We start from the raw sequence: 19,412 nt of genomic DNA, 5'->3' as shown, positions 1-19,412 counted from the left end.
AAGTGATTAGCTGGTTTCATCTGAAAGCAATCTTTTCCTCAGGTTTAGAATGTTCTTCTGGTCAATAGTCTAGTAAACTTGGGGTCTTGAAGAAAACAAAAGCAAGAGTTCAACTAGGAAGAGTAAGGGAGGGCAGTGATACATAGAAAAAGGAATGTGAGAAGAGGAGAAATGGATGTAGTGCTGAGATGGGAACTGGGCTAACATACAATGGGGGTCTACCTTATATAGAAGGTGCAAGGACACCTCAGGATTTTGTGTGTTTATATTGTTCCTTCTATGCATCCTTCCCTTGTAACTGTTATTTATATTAAGGACTCTTTTTTGTATTATGTTGGCAATCATAATGGTTTTAGAGTAACCTCTAATATCTACTGTATAATAGATACACAACATTTAGGATTTTAAACCTGTTTTCTGGCACACAATCTGCTGTTTTTTTCCTGTTTTCAGTGTGACATTGTGGTGGACAAGCATTCTCAGGTGCAGAACAATTGTGTTGTGTACCTGTCTTCACATCTAACATCAGGATGACCATTTCAGAAATAACAAGCAATCAACAGGTTTTCTGATATTTTTTTTGACACGCCATGTTGTGTATGCTTTTGGAAATATTTTTAACAGGTGGCAGGAACAACTGACCTTCATCCTGGAGAATAGAGAGAAGCCACACAAGGCAAGCTGACAGGTGACATCAAATTGCAGTAAGGAGACTGTGGAAGATTGTGGGTTCGCTTCCCAGTTCCTCCCTGTGTGGATAGCACTTTGAGTACTGAGAAAAGCGCTATATAAATGTAATGAATTATTATTATTATTATTATTATTATTATTAAATTACCACTTACTGGGTGGGGCCAGGATGTCCATTTTAGGTTAAGTCCAGGAAGGGTTACTGAAAGGAAAGTACTCCTCAGTTCATCCACTAGAAATTTGCACAGTGTTCTCTCTTTGACAGGCTGTTTAGAGACCAAAGTGTACAAGGTTAACTGATCTACTGGAAGTGGAGGGTCACCTAACAAAACAAGGGTCTGCAGTGACCCCAGAAATTGTTTGGAAGCTTGTCTAGAAATAACCGTTAATGAAGGAATAAGGCTACTTTAAAGTATGGATTTGTAAGGAGATTTGGGCAAAAGCTCAACTAGGGAGAGCAAAGTAGGTCACAGTACAGAAGCTGAGTGAAAGAAGGTGAGCAAGTTTCTTTTGTGAAACTGGAGAGATGGGTAAGTGGGCAAGTTTCAAGTTGTGGGCAAGTTGTGATTGTGCCACACAAGATGGCAAAAAAGACCAGTACTGTTGACCTGATCTGGAACCTGAAAGTAGGCTTCAATCCAGACACCCTGACCACAAACTGAAAAGGCTGGCTTCAAGGCTATTTCAGGCCTAAAAAGGAGCTTAGGCTTTTAATATACTTTAAAATTTCTCACATCTACAATAATTCCCTTCAAGGGAGAGGAAAATGTAATAAAACCTCTAGCTCAAAGGACAAAGCCAATGAAGAATCTTTATAAATAGTTAATTATATTACCAAAAAGGAGCACAAAAGCAGAATGCAAGCAAAAGGCAAAAAGGTATCCTTAAAGAGGCCACCCAAATGTAAAAAAAATCGACCCATAATCCAGAATTAAAAACCATAAAGACATAAGCAAGACATCAAAGACCACAAAAATCCAACAATAATACTCACAGATATGAACTCACAACTCTCAAAGAAACACTGAGGGACACATTTGCTCCACCTGAATATAAAGGCGGAGGGCAACCCCTCAACAGTCACATTATGGTAGCCCTGCCTCTTGGTGGTGTCCCACACATAGACAACAAGGAATGTAACTTAAAAGGCCATATACACCATACATAACAATTAGAAAATAATTTATAAATAGGCAGATAGTGCTTTAATTTTCCCAAGAGAGAAATATAGCTTTTCACAGAAACTCATTGTTCTTTTCTCTCTTGCTAAATTAACCGTAGCCTGAATGAATCTATTATTTTTTACATTTAAAATTTCTCATTTAAAGATTTACCAATGTTGTTTCTTGTCCTAGAGTGTGTATATAAACATAGGGAACTCCAGTTTCTGTATTACATCTTGCCTGAAGAAGGGGCCTGAGTTGCCTCGAAAGCTTGCATATTGTAATCTTTTTAGTTAGCCAATAAAAGGTGTCATTTTGCTTGGCTTTTCTCTACACAGAAACTCATGAAATATGATAAACAACAACAATCCTCCTCAAATACTCAGACAAAGAATTACAAAAAAGAAGACAACTTCTGAGAAGTCTCAGAGAAGCATCATAAAGGTGTATTGCTGTCTTTATGAAGAAGTACCAGTAGCATCTCTTTAAATACTTCTGCTTAATAAACAAAAATTACACTGAAATAAAAATACATGAAAAATAATCACTCAAAAACAACAATAAAAAGTAAAATATATTTAATCCAGGTAATAAAACATTGGCTTAAAAATAAGATCATGAAAGAAGACCCAGAGAGGCAGTGTGAATTCTGCTTGCTATGAATTTGTGTGCTCTGCCTGTGTTCATGCTTGTCTTGTGTGTTTAAGATCAATAAACAAACCATTCTGTCTGTTGTTTTGACCTCTAATGGAATGCTGGGTGCAAAGTTTTGCCCTTTTCTATAACAATATGTCCACATATATTTAAAAAAAGAATTTTATTAGTGGGTGTACTAACCTTTACCCCAGAGCTGTACTTGTATATACAGCATAGAACTCTTATGTAATAATGTTTTTAATTGTCATTCTTGTTTGGTTTTAATATTTTTGCATTGAATTATACTATACTAACTGTCCCCCATGGCTCTGCCCACGTAGTAGTGAAACAGGACAAACTTTAAAAATCAATAAAAAAAAATGTAATTCTGGCCAAGCAGAAGGTAGGTACACTCCAACGTCAAACATTGGTATTGCATATGATCTGTTCAGCACAGATGGGAGAGCATCACCCGCGTGGGGAGAAAAACACGTGGCCATGATATCTCTGACAATCAGCAGCTACCCTCTAAAACACACATAGCTCTGATCTCTCTCTCAAAATGTCAAACTGTCTGTTGAACAAACAGGTATCGTTAGCTAAGTGGAGGCAAGATATGCTCCAAAGCAAGGTGCGAAGTAGACCGATCCAACGGAGGCTGGTGGGTGAGTGAGGAGGGTATTGGCCCACAGCCTCTCTCTTGAATTTGCGCAAATAATTCGGTACTGCAAGTGAACTATGACACTTAGAGCGATGAGAGAAGTCACAACATCAACTAGAATTTTCAAGCAAATTATAAAAAATAACATGATCTAAATCCGTCAAATAGTTCTCTCACGAAAAGCGGACAGATGTACAGACAGACAGACAGAAGTTGGAATTTATATACAGGGTGAGCCAAAAAGACGTACCATATTTCAAATATTTCTACAAAAATGCTACAAGATTAAATAAACTTCATTACGACACAAGAAAGGGTATACAAAATAGATTTTTTCACTGTGTTTTAAAAATGATGTCTTCAAGGTGGTGGCCATCATTAGCGATACACTCTTTGAGACAATTTCTGAACACTTGCATGACTCGTTTGCCCATTTCATGGGGAATAGCAGCTATTTCGTTGCGAATAGCATTCTTGGGGGCTTCAAGGTTTTGAGGTTGGTGTGTGTGTATACCTTCGACTTGAGATAGCCCCACAAGAAGAAATCGCACAGAGCAAGATCAGGCGAAAGTGAAGGCCATCTGACATCGCCACACAGGAAGATCAGCTTCCACGGAAACATCTCCCACAAAACTTGCATGGATCTCTGCGCCATATGACCTGTTGCTCCATCCTGTTGAAACAAGGCATACACTTCATCCAGTTCTCCCAGTTAGGGCAGCAAAACGTTCTCTAGCATTTCAGTGTAATGTTCTGAAGTGACTGTGACCATTGCTGTCTCCTCAAAAAAGTAAGGGTCTACAATGCCAAATTCTGCAATGGCACACCAAATTGTAACACGCTCACTGTGCAGGGGTCTCTGATGAACTTGACGAGGGTTGGTTTCAGCTCAATAATGAAAGTTTTGCTTATTTGCACAAACATTCAGTTGGAAATGTACCTTGTCACTGCACATGACGATGGCATCTTGATAAACGTTTTGCAGAATGTTCGCGTACAACTCTCTACAGCTCTCCCAGTCTCTTTCAATGAGTTCCTGCACTACCATCATTTTGTATGGATTGAAATTAAGGTCCTCATGCAAAATCCTCCTCAATGACGTGTTGGAAAGGCCTGAGGCAGAAGCAAGTTTCCGCGCTGAATTTCTAGGATACTGCAAAATTGATGCCCTTACAGCTTGGATGTTTTCAGGTGTTTGCACAGTCCAAGGATGGTCTGGAGATTTTCTGTTCAATGTTGTACCCAGTCCTGCGGTGGGTTGGCACCCTGCCCGGGATTGGTTCCCTGCCTTGTGCCCTGTGTTGGCTGGGATTGGCTCCAGCAGACCCCCGTGACCCTGTGTTCGGATTCAGCGGGTTGGCAAATGGATGGATGGATGTTGTACCCATCTGTCTAAATTTAGTCATACACCGAAGTATTATTTTCTGATTTGGGATATCACCGTTAAGAGGAATGCTGAAGTACGTTTGGAAGGCATGTTGTGAAAGCACGGTGTACACCAGACCAAGGCATGTTGCCGACTGAAAACTACAAGGGATTGCCAATCAAAGGACCCCCACTCCAACCCACTCAGCTGCCTCTAATTCGTGCACTGACCTTGAAAAATGTGGTACTTCATTTTGACGAAACCTGTAAATATATATATATATAGATTATATACTTTGACCTTCTGTGCTCATTCTTATAAAGACTTTTACAGGAATTCTCATAAATTTAAGGTCAGAGTCTGCAACACCAAATAAGCCGGTGTCATTATACAGTAAGGTTTTGCCGACATATCTGTTAGCATTGACAGAGATCTGGACTTTGCGGAACTCAGCCATTAAATTAGAGGTCTTGATTGCTAAACCACTGCTTAAATCATATTCTTTGGGCAGCCATGGTATTATCTATTGCTCCTTTCATTCAGGCTTCTTCTCATTGCTACCCTCCTGAGCATGGAGTGCTATGCAAAAGTGAGATAAACTAGTAGGCTGTGCACATGTGGCCTGGCTCAAAAAGCATACACCCAGCTGGGCGCCGTGCCATTTTTTCTCTACAGTCATGCTGGGACATCTGTAAATGGCAGATAATGGCCTTATAATCCAAGAGCTGGCATCTCACTTTGCTGTTCACATGGGGCAGAAGAGTAAATTGAGAGGGGTGAGATTTTATTATAAGTCATTGAGTTTGGGTTTGTGAGTAAATGACATCTGTTAGGCTGAGCCAGTCAGGAAGGAAGGTTCATACAGCTGATCCAGAAGCATGCCTGATAATAATATGAACTGCAAGCAACCCAGCTTTATAATAGCTGGCCTGCTTGGCTTCAGTGAGCTGTGTAGGGCAATATGCCACACACTCTATTTACACAATAGTTAACTAAATACGGTTATAAGCCATTCATTGGCAGCAAGTTAAAGGAGAAAAGGTCTTAAAGTTCTCATATATTTCTATTCATTTTACTAGCTGTGTTACCCAGCTTCACCTGGGAAATTTCATAAGACAATGAGCGTCAGGTATAGTGCCATTGTTTAATCAGGTATAGCAGAATTACTATTTAACTAATTTAATTGCTTTTCTGTATACAATTTTTCTTTTTTTATCCAGGGCTAATATTATTGGCAGGCAGTGTGTTGTAGTGGTTAAGACTTTGGACCTAAGACTGCAAACCCTGAGGCTGTGGGCTCAAATCCTGCCACTGACACTATGTGACCGCAAGCAAGTAGCTTCACCTGCCTCTGCTCCAATTAGAAAAATAATGAAATGGTTGTATGTCAAGTACTAAATAGACACCTTGGATATAGGTGCCAGCCAAATAATAAGTAATAATATTATTATTAGGTCACTGGAGCTGCTTACACTTGAACATGCTATACATTATTGTCCATAAGTAAAACATTCCTGTATTAGATCAATCCCTGCTTTTTTCTGCTTTTCCTAGTGACTTGGCTTTTGTTAATTGTCACTTCAAATTATGATTTTATAGGAATGTATATTTCTTTAAAGTGAAATAGGTAAACAGTAGGAATAATGTGAAATTAGATGTTTATGATTTTCATTTGTTTATACTATTCACTTTAGTACAATATTTCTTTTTGTATTTGCTGTCAGTTCTGTTTTGTTCCGATTTAAAAGTCTGAAGATGTGAATGTATATATAAGCTCTGCCCAAAGTAGATTTTCATATGTGGCAGTACCCTATGTGCTGCACTGGTGCACTAAAGTGAAGAGCACGTAGCATAGAACTTTTACATTTTTGAAAATCAAAAGGAACTATCTAAGATCTATATTTCTCCCTTGGAGTTTGCTGCACCACAATAAAAGAGAAAGTGTTAGAGAGTGTTTGGTTTTAAGCACCGCAACTGGTTGCTGGAGGTCAACAGAGAAGAGTGGATACCCTAGATGAGAGTTGGTGTACATCTAAAAGTGCTGATAGTGCTTGGTAACAATTGAGGTTTGCATCTTCTTTGACTTTCGCCAAATGTTCTTTTTCCACTTCACATGATCAAATCTCTTTTTTCCTGTCCAAGGCAGTCTTTGGTCATCCATCCATCCATCTTATTGGGTAGTGGTGGTATTCTTGTGACCCTTTATTCATGCCCTTCATTTGCATAAAGTACGCTTTCATTGTGATTCTTTTGTTTTGTGATTCTTTTGTTGGGTCATCTCTGCACAACCCAAGATTTATGTTAACCCTCCTTATGTGAGGCTTTAGAGATGTTTAAAACATTTAAGGATGCATTAATTAGTTTTTCTTTTGTGGGGGGGGGGGGGGGGGGTTATCCCTAAATATTGTTATGTATTAGCAGATACCTTCTGGCCTAGATGTACCATCCTGGCAAATTTCAGCTTTTAAACTAAAAGGGAAATAGTGTTTTTGCTGATGAGTGTGTGAGCCAATTAACCTTATATTTATAGGTATATATAGATTTGAGTATTATTTTAGACATTAAACTGTAGATAACAGCAGATACCTCATCTAATAGTCAGCTTTGTGAAGTCTGCCCATTATTTCAATGTCCACATGCATTTCCTCCTGATAAGATTGTGTGTTAGGTTGGTAATTTTAAATTGGCACTATGTGAGCGAAGAAGTGTGGATGTTTGTTTTATATTGGGTATTGAGATTAAGTTATGTGTATTTTAAGTTTTATTATTGCTTTTTTTATTTGATCTATTATGTTCCATGCCTTTATGTTATTTTTTATTAGTTTCATATATGATTATGTGTACTGTTTCTTTGACTGTAAATATGTTCAATGTTCCTTGTGCATGGAACCCCAAGAGGCAGGGCCACCTGTCAGTCTCTATTTAGGTAATACCCTCAGTCCTTTAAAAGCACAGGAGAAAGAAAATTCAGTGGGAATCATTCGTTGTTTTGAATTGGAATTGTTTTACTGTTTGTTGGTGGATTTTCTGGATTTTTTTTTATTTGTCTAAGGTTTCTGATGGCTGAGTTGTGTTTTTGGGAATTCACTATGCACTGCCTTATAGTCAATTTCTTTATGCTTCTACTTTATTTTCTGGATATTTTGCAAATAAATCTTCTTTTTATAAAGATTCTTTCTTTAGCCCATTTCTGCATAAGCCAAGGTTTAAGGTTGCCCTCTGCGTGTTGGGCTATCATCCCTTTTAGGCCTGCAAAGCTTGAGGCAGGCCATTTGAGTGGGAATTAGTCCAACAGGGCATAGTTTATTCTAGGCAGTCTGTGAAGGCCTGACCTGGCCTGGCCAGTGAAGCCTGGGAGCATTATTTAAGGCTAACATTTTCCATTAATGGAGTCTCCAAATCATGATAGTCTTCATACTGTTAGATGTAACACTGCCTTTGAAATATATATGCTGCTAATAAAATATGTTTTATTTATATGACACCTTTCCCAAACTCAAAGTGCTTCAGAAAGATTCAAAGCAGTACTATAGTAATAAAAGCATTGAAAAGGTTCAAGAGAACAATGTTTTCTGTGCTTTATAAATTTTCCCTTACAATTCCTTTAGTGTAAACTTGTATTGTAGAGCTCAAGGAATATATTCATTACATTTACTGTATATACTCTTGTATAAGTCGGGTCTTGAAACCTAAAAAAATCGATCATAAAATCAGACTCTGACTTATACGCCCGTTCAAAAATGCGACACTTGATTTTTTTTTATACATCTTCTTGCTTCCTCCAATCTCGCACCAGTTTCTCAGACGCATCAAATTTTGTTGCAGTAGCGCAGTTACCAATTTCTTTCGCTACTTCAACGACATTTAATTTAAAACCACCTTCATATTTTCTTCTGATTGAACACTCCATCATAGATAAGGGATGCTCTTACGTTAAAGGTGTATAAGGGTGTGAGATACAAAAAACACAAAGCAGTGCAAACGTCACTTTGGAATAGTTTGTGTATTACCATGTGGTCACGTAGGCACAATACATAGAAAAAAAGGCAATGTTTTCCGCAGTTACTCTCTCAGGTGGCCGTTAGCATATCATAATCTCTTGGACATATTCCCGTGGTGGGGTTGGAGAGGAGCTAGGTTGGAGGGGACGTTGTATAGCAGGTCCACAGCTCAAAATTGAAAAGGCCAGTTTTAATAGATAATCGCCACACTCACGGCTTAGAGGGGAGCATGGTAGGTCGGCCGGAATGGTTCCCGGGGGCTTCATGATGCGGGCAGTCCTCTCTTAAGTGCACAGGTGAGGAGTCATCCGCATCTGTAATTGTTGACGGGATCTGCTAATGGCCACACCTGATCCACGTTCCCGTAATATATAATAGAAGCGTGAGGCAGATGGAAAGGGAAAAAAAATGAGAGAGAATGGGAACGAAGGTTAATGGGGAAGAACTGCGTGAAACACGTGAGAAAATAGAAGGGATGACAAAGGACAGCACAGTTAGTTCTGGAAATGCAATCCTTAAAGTGTGGAATTCTCTGCCAAATAATTATAAGTCAACGAAAGGATTGCTTTCCTTACTTTGTTTGGATCATCTTATGATTGTGAGCAGCTGTTTTCAGCTTTGAATTATATAAAATCTGACACCAGAAACAGACTTACAGATGTCCTGAGTGCTGCATGTGTTGCTCTCAAACTTACAAAGTATGAGCCAAGGTTAGACAAATTATCAGCATGCATACAACAGCAAAAATCACATTAATTGCTCAAAAACATGCCAAATGGAAATTTTTACCTTTCAATAAAAAGTTGTTTGTATCATTGAAAGCTCTGTTATTGTGTTTTTCTTTTAAGGCAAAAGATGTTAATGTATGAGTTGTTTTTGCTAAACTAAAACCTCGGTATTCAGGTTAAATTGCCGTGTTGGCACTTTGCGATAAATAAGTGGGTTTTGGTTTGCAGTTTGGGCACTCGGTCTCTAAAAGGTTCACCAGCACTGCTCTAGGTAGAATCCTTTTTCTAGAGGAGAACCAGGATTCATCCAACAATGACAATCAAAGAAAATTTTTACAGGTTTATAGGGTGTCGGAAAGCCACACTGCATTTTATTAATGTTAATGAACATCCTAAATATAAGGAAGAATGGCACCTAAATAATAAGTAAATCACCTTTGGCACCAGGCTACCCTCTTCTGTTTCTCAAGCATGAACACAGGAGATAACCTCTTATATGGCAACAGTATTTTCAATTTGTTTTGCTTAAAGAATTTTGGATATCCTGCATTTTAATACTCCTGATAAAACTTTTGCTGTACAGAGACCATAATTCAAACCTAAAGGACCTTGAAGAGTTAATAGAATAAACAAAGCCAAAAGAAGTAACGCAATATAACTTGCTACAGGCTCCTGTGGAAGAAGAAGAAAATATGTCTTGGCCTTGATACTTCACTTGCAGAAGCATCCTGGCCAGCATGTTTCCCTTCTTACAGCAGCCAGCTCCTAGTTCAGCTCACCCTGAGAGTAAGGCTGGCAATGGGGCAGATAGTGAAGGCTCTTTGTATACAGTCCACAAAACAAGAGCAAAAACAGTAAGTCATTTGTCATCTAAATCAATAACACCTGTACATGCACTAAGTGGTAACACGACTAAACAGAATAATATACAGAAACTGCTTTCGATCTGAGGAATTTGATAACCAAGGGGTAGATAAGTGAAATGAATGAAAGAATTACAGATGTGACAAAGGGCTAGAATGATTTCAAGGAGTAAATGAAATGAATAATTAAGTGAAACCCCTAGGTAAGTGCTGCAAGCACATTTTTTAGAAAAATAAACACTAAGAAGAATATGCATACTGTTCAGCTTGACGATGTAGAAGTAATTGTTGTATTAACATGGAACACATCACCACTCCCCAATGCTATGATAAACAAGAATGTATTAAAATACATAACTTCATTTTATTTAATAGAAAACACACATCATGATGAACTACTTATCCTTGTTTATACTTGTTCAGTTTTGCTTCCAGTTCCTAAAATCTTGCAGAAAAAAAACGGAACAGCCCCCCAGTATAGCTATTGTGAAACAAAAGTTAATAACCTGCATTGAAGAGATGGAATGAAAGGTCAAGGCAACTGACTTAAGGGTGACACCTTGGAAAGCAAATGTAAAACAGTTTGGAATAAACAAATTAATTTAGAATGGTGTTGAATGTGGAAATCCTATCACATTTATATGGAGGTGTTTCACTAAAATCATTACGGAAGTCATGAATATTGAAAGAACATATCATTTACTTTCTTCACAAAATACATTATTCCAGGCCAGAGAGAACAGAGAATTTCTTTGAGAATAATAGACTTATATATTCCCTGACTTTTCTGTGGCAGCGGATAAAAACACGGCTGCATATAACACTATTAAGCAGTGACTTCATGCTACAGGCATGAGGTGTGACCTCATTTTTTTAGCTAAGATGAGAATTATGTTTGAAGGTTACACATGCAACATACCTGAAGAGGAAGAGTAAATTTTATAAAGACCCCTTCCTGCTGATTTTATAAAAAACTAAGTAGGTTGTAACCTTTGCTGAAATTGAAAAAGCAAACGAAGATCCAAATGTAAGCATTTCTCAGTAGTCTGTCATAGAAAATGTAAGAAATGGCCCTGCTAAAGCCTTGTAAGCTTTTAATGTCTAAAATTATTACCATACTGTAAGTAACATGTTTTGTATATGCCATACACTGTAAGTCTCCTTAATTTTATCAGTTTAATTTTTCATTTGTCTGCTATTATTTCAATTATTCTTCTGGTTATGTGTCATGTTTTTATAATGCTCATTTTTTCATTTATTCAACATAATTACATGTACAGCTGCAACATTGCTTAATATATTTTATTTTTCTTTTTTGTTTCTTTTTCTTTCTTAGCGCTTGCTTCTCCTTTTTTAAAGTAAGGAAACATAATTTGAATGTTTGAGTGAAGTGTATTTTAATATACCTTTATATAATAAGCAACAATCTAGTCCTCTTTTTTTAATGAACATTTGGGGGAGAAATCTGTTTTAGTCAATTTTATTTGTATTATTATCCTTTAATCTTCTTCCTAGGGGTATTTATGATAATTATTGTGTACTCCTATGTAGCATGCTTCATAGCATATCACAAGGCACAGGCTGTTACGTGTTTGAAATTAGCCTTGATAGGAAGGCTAAGTTTAGGGTCTGATTTAGGCAAAGAGAAGTAATCAAATACATTTTATTCTATGGACACATCTACATTGTGTGATTACATTGTGAGTTGCAGGGCTTGGCAATAGGAAAGGTAGAATTATATATATATATATATATATATATATATATATATATATATAAAACATGAGTTCTCGGAAACTCATAAAGGCAAAGAGTATAATTATGTTTTAAACTATGATTTAGATAAGTCATCATAAAGTTGTGACTGCAAAATCTACACCTGCCAAAGTGATCCAAAGCTTCATTAAAGATCTTGGACCTCTTTGATCCATGTGGATTTCTTTAGCTACATTCAAGACAATATTCTTTTTTTTTTGTGAAGTATATTGAAGCTTCTTTTTAGTAAATTTATACTAGTACCTGAGATGTAGATATTCCATCAAAAATGTAACAGATTCACCAGTTATTTTTTAATATATAAAAATGTTGTGCTTTCAGTTAAATCTGATACATATGATGATATTGTTATTTTGTACCACATTCATCTTATTGTGGAACTACTAATATAAATTAGCTATTGATGATTATACTCATTAATGCTATTTCTATGAAGATTCTGAGAGGAATGTATCCCCATAGATACACTTGGGAACATTCTGGGAAATTCTGCAAATATTTTAGTTGTTTGGGTTTCAACCTTCTTTGTCTTTTGGACATTTTTCTTTCTTAATGTTATGTTTCTCCATTTCGTTGCTTTTAGCTGTTCTTGATTTTGTTTTGAATTTTTCTTTTATCCTTCCTCCCTTCTCTTAGTCTTAATCAGTCAGGACTCCCAAGTGCTAATCTAATTAGGTCATCAGTTACCTGACAGTACTGCATACGTCTCCTATATGCTAGCAGAAACTGTGCTTGTTAGCTCCTGTTTGTCTTTGACAATATTGTTAAGATTTCTACACTTTCTTTTGACCATTTAATATTTTCTTTGTTTTTTTGTTTTGATGTACTATTAGTTTTGAGGCAGTAGTATTATTGAAGGTTGCCATTTGTGGACTTTGTGTAAACAGTTTCAGTTTGTTGAATAATTTCAACACTTTTGTTCATTTCTTTTACTTTGCTAAGATATTTAGAATTGTAAGCTTTAAATGCTTTTTAAATAATACATTCAATTAAATAATCACATTTTTGTATTGGTAGTTCCCATTTTTTGTGGGCACATGCAGACATCCGAGGAAAAGGCAGTGTACGATCTTGAGATGCTATGTAAGGACAGAACCAAAAACTATTTAGGAGGAAACGGGGTCAATATGTAAAAGAACATTGATACCAGAATGTCACAAATATTCAGGGGCAGAATCAATAGGAGCAGTCGGTAAACAAAGCCAAAGTCAGTAAACCAAGATGTTATAGAAATACTTTTGTTTAGAAGATAAACTGAATGAAGAATGATTTTCTCAGACAGAGTTTTATCAACTGAGAATTACTGTACTGTGAGGGCACTACTAGCGGAGATGGAGATCATATGACAGTGTTCAAAATGGCTTTGTGTAAATAAAGAAAAATAACATGGTAACAAAAATCAACATAATAAAAACCTAAAACACATCCTAAAACTGTTGATAAGATTGTGTGAAACAAAACCTATATCAAGGACATCAGGATATCTCTAACCACTTTGCAGTGCATTATAAGACAAGCTTATGTAAGCGAATTTCACAATAAAACATATATTGGCTGTAGAAAAGCTGGGCAAATGAATGAATGTCATTAAAATCCATTATGTTATTAATTTAATTAATGTAGGAAAGCTGCACATTCAGATGGCAAACAAGCGGACTTTTATTAATACCCATCAGATAAATGAACTCTTTTAATGCTTGAAATATTTGTTTCAACTACAGAAGATACCAATTTACCAACAAGTCTATGCCAGACATCAATCACTGTTTTTCCAAAGAAAAATAAACATCCTTTTGATTGTGCTTTCTACAGACCAATCTCACTACTGAATAACAGAGTTAAGATACTGGCAAATGTTTCTCTTTAACATCACAATATTAAGCCATATGTGTTAGAGGTAGATATTTTATGGCTCTGAGATTTCGGAATTCTGGTATGCTGTCCGAGTCATTTTTGGACAATTTGCCTTTGTGCTTCTGATGATATATTTTTTTATTTTGGGTGCATAATTTTCATCTCTGTTTTTTGTATTGTCCCCCATCTTGCCTGAAGAAGGGGCCTGAGTTGCCTCGAAAGCTTGCATATTGTAATCTTTTTAGTTAGCCAATAAAAGGTGTCATTTTGCTTGGCTTTTCTCTACATTCATAATGGCTAACACGGTACAACACCCTAGTACTATTATTATAGTCCTATTGCTCATGGTCATTATGTCCATTGCCAGTCACGTGACTTATTGTGTCTTTGCATCCTGACTGTATAAGATGGCAGCGTGCCTCAGCAAAACATCATAGCTTTGAATTGAAAACATTTTTTTTTAAATTGATTTTATCAAAAGCAAGTAACATTCCAAGAAATCAAGTCAAACTTAACAAGACTAAATTCAGTTCAGTCCCCACTGAAGAGAAATAGAGGAAGGCCAACATCCAAAGTAAAACTTTAAGAGCAGAAAAGAGAATAATTTTCCCCAATATAAATGCTTATTCTAAGATGTTATTGATTTGATCCTGTCATGTTTTAAAAATGTTTTGGACAGATCCTGTAAGTGAAAATTTGATTTTTTCCAATTTCAAATAGTATATAACATCAGTTACCCAGTGACTTTAAAGAGGTGGGCTAGGATTCTTCCAGTTGAGCAAGATAAGTCTACATGCTACTATTGAAATAAAGGCAATTACAGTTTATTTGTCCTTCTCCACTTGAAGTCCATCTGGAAGTACACCAAACACAGCTGTTGGTGGATTAAGAGTGATTGTGACTCCAAGGCTGTCTGATAGGCATTTAAAGATTTTTGTCCAGAATGATGTTAATTTGGTGCCCGCCCAAAACATGTGGCCCAATGAGGCTGGAGCTTGATTGCAATGTTCACAGGTTGGATCTTTTCCGGAAAACATTTTGGGTACAATTTTTAACGAGATAGATGTGCTTGATGAAAGATTTTAATTTGAATAATTGAATGCTTTGCGCATATGGAGCTAGAGTGAATTCTGTGCATGGCTGCCTTCCACTTCTTTTCTGAAATGTTGAGTAAGAGATCCTTTTCCCACTGTATTCTGGGATCTTTTAAAGCAGGGGTGCCCACACTTTTTCGGCTTGCGAGCTACTTTTAAAATGACCAGGTCAAAATGATCTACCTACATTAAAAATTATATATATATATATATATATATATATATATATATATATATACAGTATATATATATATATATATATATACAGTATATATATATATATATATATATATATATATATTACTTCATACATAAAATATATGTTGCCGTACCTTGCATAACTGAATAACCCTTATGGCACAATAACAATTCAATACATTTATGGTCACTACAGTATTTGGATTTAATAATCTTCATGTGGGAAAAGGCTGACTCTCATAAATAAGTAGAGCTGAATAATGCAGTCAAGGAGGTAGCACATTTCCTCATGTCTGGGTACTTTTCCTCTGAGTAAGTTCCAAAACTGTCCATGAGCCCCATACTTCAGCTGAATGTCATCCTGTAGTGTCAAAATCTCATCCTCCACTGTAGAGGAGTTTTAGGTGAAACAGTGTTGCAATTTTTGATGCGGGTGAATCATCCTCAACATCTTCCCTAAATGGATAGCACTTAAATATAGCAATTGGCTCAAGTAAAGCTGAGTCTTGAAACTGTCTGTCAAAGTCTAACAGACTATTTTCAATCTGCTTTGAGTAGCGTATGCTGTCAAATTGCGCACACGCCTTCCATTGTGTATCCAGCTCTGACGTAAGGTTTTGGATATTCCCCAAATCATGGCGCTGCAGCTTTGAGGACAGATGTTGCATTTTTGAAAGCATTAACTGAGCTAATCATATTGACCATGGTTTTGTCTTTTCCTTGCAGCTGTAAATTAAGCTCATTCTACATGTTGGTCAGATTGGAAAAAAAATACCAAGTCTAGCAGCCATTGATCGTTATTAAGTTGCTTGTATTCTGCATGTTTGATGACAAGGAGAAACTCCTTTTTCTCCGGTCAGGGGTCTCAAAATCTCAGCAGGAATTTCTCCCTAGCCATCTTCTTCAACGAAGGCCTCTTTTACCATCTCTCCATCTTGGACTTCTTATGCTTAATGATCGAGTGACTCACCCGGAACGATGCTTCGGTATGTCTGCCTTTGCTTTTGAATTCAGCCGAGTGAAAAATGACGGCTGTCCGATTAACTGAGATTTTAGTTCCCTCTCCTTTCTCTTTCTCAGATCGCTTTTCGAAGGAAGTCAGTTTCATAGTTTTTATGAACAGTTTGAAAGTGCCTTTCCACACTTTCCTTCTTTGGAATGGCAATGATAGATTGAAAGATCAGACAAACGCACTTCGATTGTGACATTGTGAGAAAAAAAATCCAATTCCACATCCAACCCATACCCTCCCCCCGCTAAAACAGCATTTTTTTTTTAAATCCTTTCTTTAGTTGATATAAATTGGAAGGCTAACTAGATCACTTAGATAGCCAGAGTTTTGCAGTAGCTTGTGTGTTTGATTGTGCATGCGGGATGACCAGTATGTTAGAAGAAAAGAGATCTCAGACTGGCCATCCTGTATGTCAATCAAGTGGCAAATGCCATAGGGAGGATATATGATAGACTAACATTTAAAAAAACATTTTTTTGAATGCAACGCGATCTACCTGCACTACCTTTCCGATCTACCAATCGATCACGATCGACTTATTGGGCACCCCTGTTTTAAAGGAAGGGAAATTTAAAATGTTTTTATATATTATAGAAATGTTGTCTGAGTCTTCAAGACTGATTAATATTTCTTCTGGAGTAGGAATAGGAATAGGTGAGAGGTGAGGAAAATTGGGCAGATTTCATTTAACAAAGTTTTTTATTTGGAGATAGTGGAAAATTGTGTTGATGGGAAGCTAAATTTGGAGTGTAATTCTTTTTAGGATACAAAGACATTATCTATATACATATCTCTAAATGATTTAATCCCATGTGTTTTACAAACATTAAAAACTATGTAACTTTGAGAGGGTGGAAAAAGGTGGTTATTGTGTAGAGGTTCCACAGATAAAAGCTGCTCTATCTTAAAGTGCTTCCTACATTGGTTCCATATTATGAGTGAATGAAGGACATTTGGGTTGTTAATATATAGTGATATATTTATTGGGGTACAAAGCAAGGGATTTAAAAAAGTACTGCAGGATTTTATTTCTATTGTGAATCAAGCTTGTGTGTGTTCATCAATTTGTGTCAATGTCCAGGTTTTTAGTGGTTGTATATTTGCCGCCAGGTAATAAAACTGAAAATTGGGTAGAGTCATGCCATCTTCTGTTTTAGGTTGTTGTAGGGTCACCCTTGGATGTTTTGAATTCCAAATCAATGAGGTTATGATTGAATCTAATATCTTAAAAAATATTTGTTAATGTATATGGGGATGTTTTGGAATAGAAAAAGAAGCTTAGGAAGGATATTCATCTTGACAGTGTTAATTCTTTCTGCTAACTGAGATGATGAGTAGACCATCAATGCATGTCTTGTTTAAGTTTTTCCATGCAAACAGCAAAATGTTCTTGAAAAAGGGCTTTACATTTTCTTGTGATGTTTACCCCTAGTTTTTTAAACTGATCTGTAATGATGGAAGGGAAGGTGTCCAATCTAATGTGTGCTAGAGAGTTTGTTGGAAAAAGCACATTTTTATTCAAACTAATTTTGAGTCTAGATAACTTTTGAAATTCTTCTAATGCTGTTAGGACTGCAGGCACAGAATTTGTGGATCTGATATATATAGTACTATATCATCTGCATATAGTGGTATTTTCTGTTAAAGGCCTTCTCTGATAATCCCTTTTATCTCAGATGCCTTTTGAAAGTGAACAGCCAATGGTTCAATGGTGATTGCAAATAGCAGTTGTGACAGGGAGCATCCTTATCTAGTACCACGTTATAATTTGAAGTAGTCTGAAGTAATGTTAATATAAACTGAAGCTTCTGGACTGTTAGGTCATAGTGATATTGCTTCTGAACATTCATTAACATTTTATAGTCTTAAGTTCAGGTCATACATTATTACATAAGGTATCTTTAATCTTAATATCCAATTTTCTGAAGTTATGGTAATTAAGCATATTGTTGTGTTGGCATTTACAATTGTGGGGGTAAAAAGGATACTTTAGAAATAGCTTGCTCTCTTTCTCCACCCCCACATAATTTTACAACTTTATTTTTGTATGTTTCCTAATGAGACAGGGAAAGACTATTAGGCCAGGGATTAGACTTTCTGACCTTGATTTTTTGATTATAATTGTGGTTTTGATGCTTGACCCATGCTGTCATGATTTTAACCTTTTTGAGACATTTTGGTTTCATTTTCACATGTTATTTACACTGGATTTTGTTTGATAGTTAAAAAAGGTTTTCATTATGGTAATGAAGAATCTGTGATGCCATTTTGTTTTTGTTTTGATCGTGGTCACCACCATTTGGTGATTTTTCTTAGTGGCAGAAGTAGTTTTGCTATTATACCATGCCACATGACATCACTCCCAGGATTTTATTTAAGATGTCATCAAGCTGCAAAACTCATCCAAGACTATAGATAAATTTACAAACCTTTTTAGTGAAATTAATTTAGTGATTTAAGAGTTTTTGCCTGTTACTTTGGCTTTGAGTTTTGATCAACATTTAGTTTATACTTTGGTTTGACCTCATTTTTGGCTCTTGACCACTTGCATGATATTAGATCTCAATTTGTAGCCTCATTTGCTTGTCGTTAGCTGGCCTAAACTCTTCCCTAACAATTTCACATTCTACGCAGAACCCCTTCTTATTCTTTTGACTTCATTTTTATGCCTATTGCTCCTGGTCATTTTCGCTTTAATTCTATTTTTATGGACCTCTGGTACTTCATCAAAACACACTTCTGTTGTCTACACAGGTCTTATAATCTCTGGATGCAAAAAAAAAAAAAAAAAAAACCTTTGATAGAGTGGAATGAAGATATTGTTTTCCCAAAGAAAGAGGATTTGGGTTTGGACCCAATATATTTCACATTATAATGTGGATCGTGACAGGACTGTCTGCTATTGCTAATGCATTTTGAAATTGTCTGCAAAACCCCAGGCTAGTGGTCTTCTGAAACAGTCAGAGATGAAGAGATTCATAAGGGAAAACTGAATATAAAGTAGCTGAATATAAAATATCATGTTTTCTTAATTTTACCTTTTTCTTTCAGGATCACTACAACGGCAGCCTGCATGATGGATCTCAGAAGGTATCCTCTGGATGAGCAGAACTGCACACTTGAGATAGAAAGCTGTAAGTTTTATATCTATATTTGTAAATATTCATTTATTTGTAAAATATAAAGTACCTCTGAAGCCTGGTTTATACTTTGTATTTTTGCACTAATGACGAGGACCACACTTTCAGACAATGATAAACACACCCTCTTGCATGGCTCAGTCATACTGGGTTTTCTCTGCTTATTACACAGTGATGTGAATGCAATGCTGCATACCCAAAAGGGTGAATTTTGAGAAGAGGCTGATGGC

The 19,412-nt window shown here is 36.4% G+C and overlaps 1 protein-coding gene across 2 annotated transcripts in view; it reads left to right on the top strand.

The window, feature by feature from the left end:
* Window positions 1-19,412, top strand: part of LOC114660203 (gamma-aminobutyric acid receptor subunit beta-2) — a 326,416-nt gene that overhangs the window by 217,719 nt on the left and 89,285 nt on the right. For both annotated transcript variants that reach the window (XM_028812740.2, XM_028812739.2), the window contains exon 5: window positions 19,094-19,176. In XM_028812740.2, coding sequence (XP_028668573.1) covers window positions 19,094-19,176 — 83 coding nt within the window. The remainder of the gene's footprint in view (window positions 1-19,093; window positions 19,177-19,412) is intronic.

Source organism: Erpetoichthys calabaricus, chromosome 11, assembly GCF_900747795.2.
Source record: "Erpetoichthys calabaricus chromosome 11, fErpCal1.3, whole genome shotgun sequence".
Taxonomy (NCBI): Eukaryota; Metazoa; Chordata; class Cladistia; order Polypteriformes; family Polypteridae; genus Erpetoichthys; species Erpetoichthys calabaricus.
This window is presented reverse-complemented; position numbering and strand designations above follow the sequence as displayed.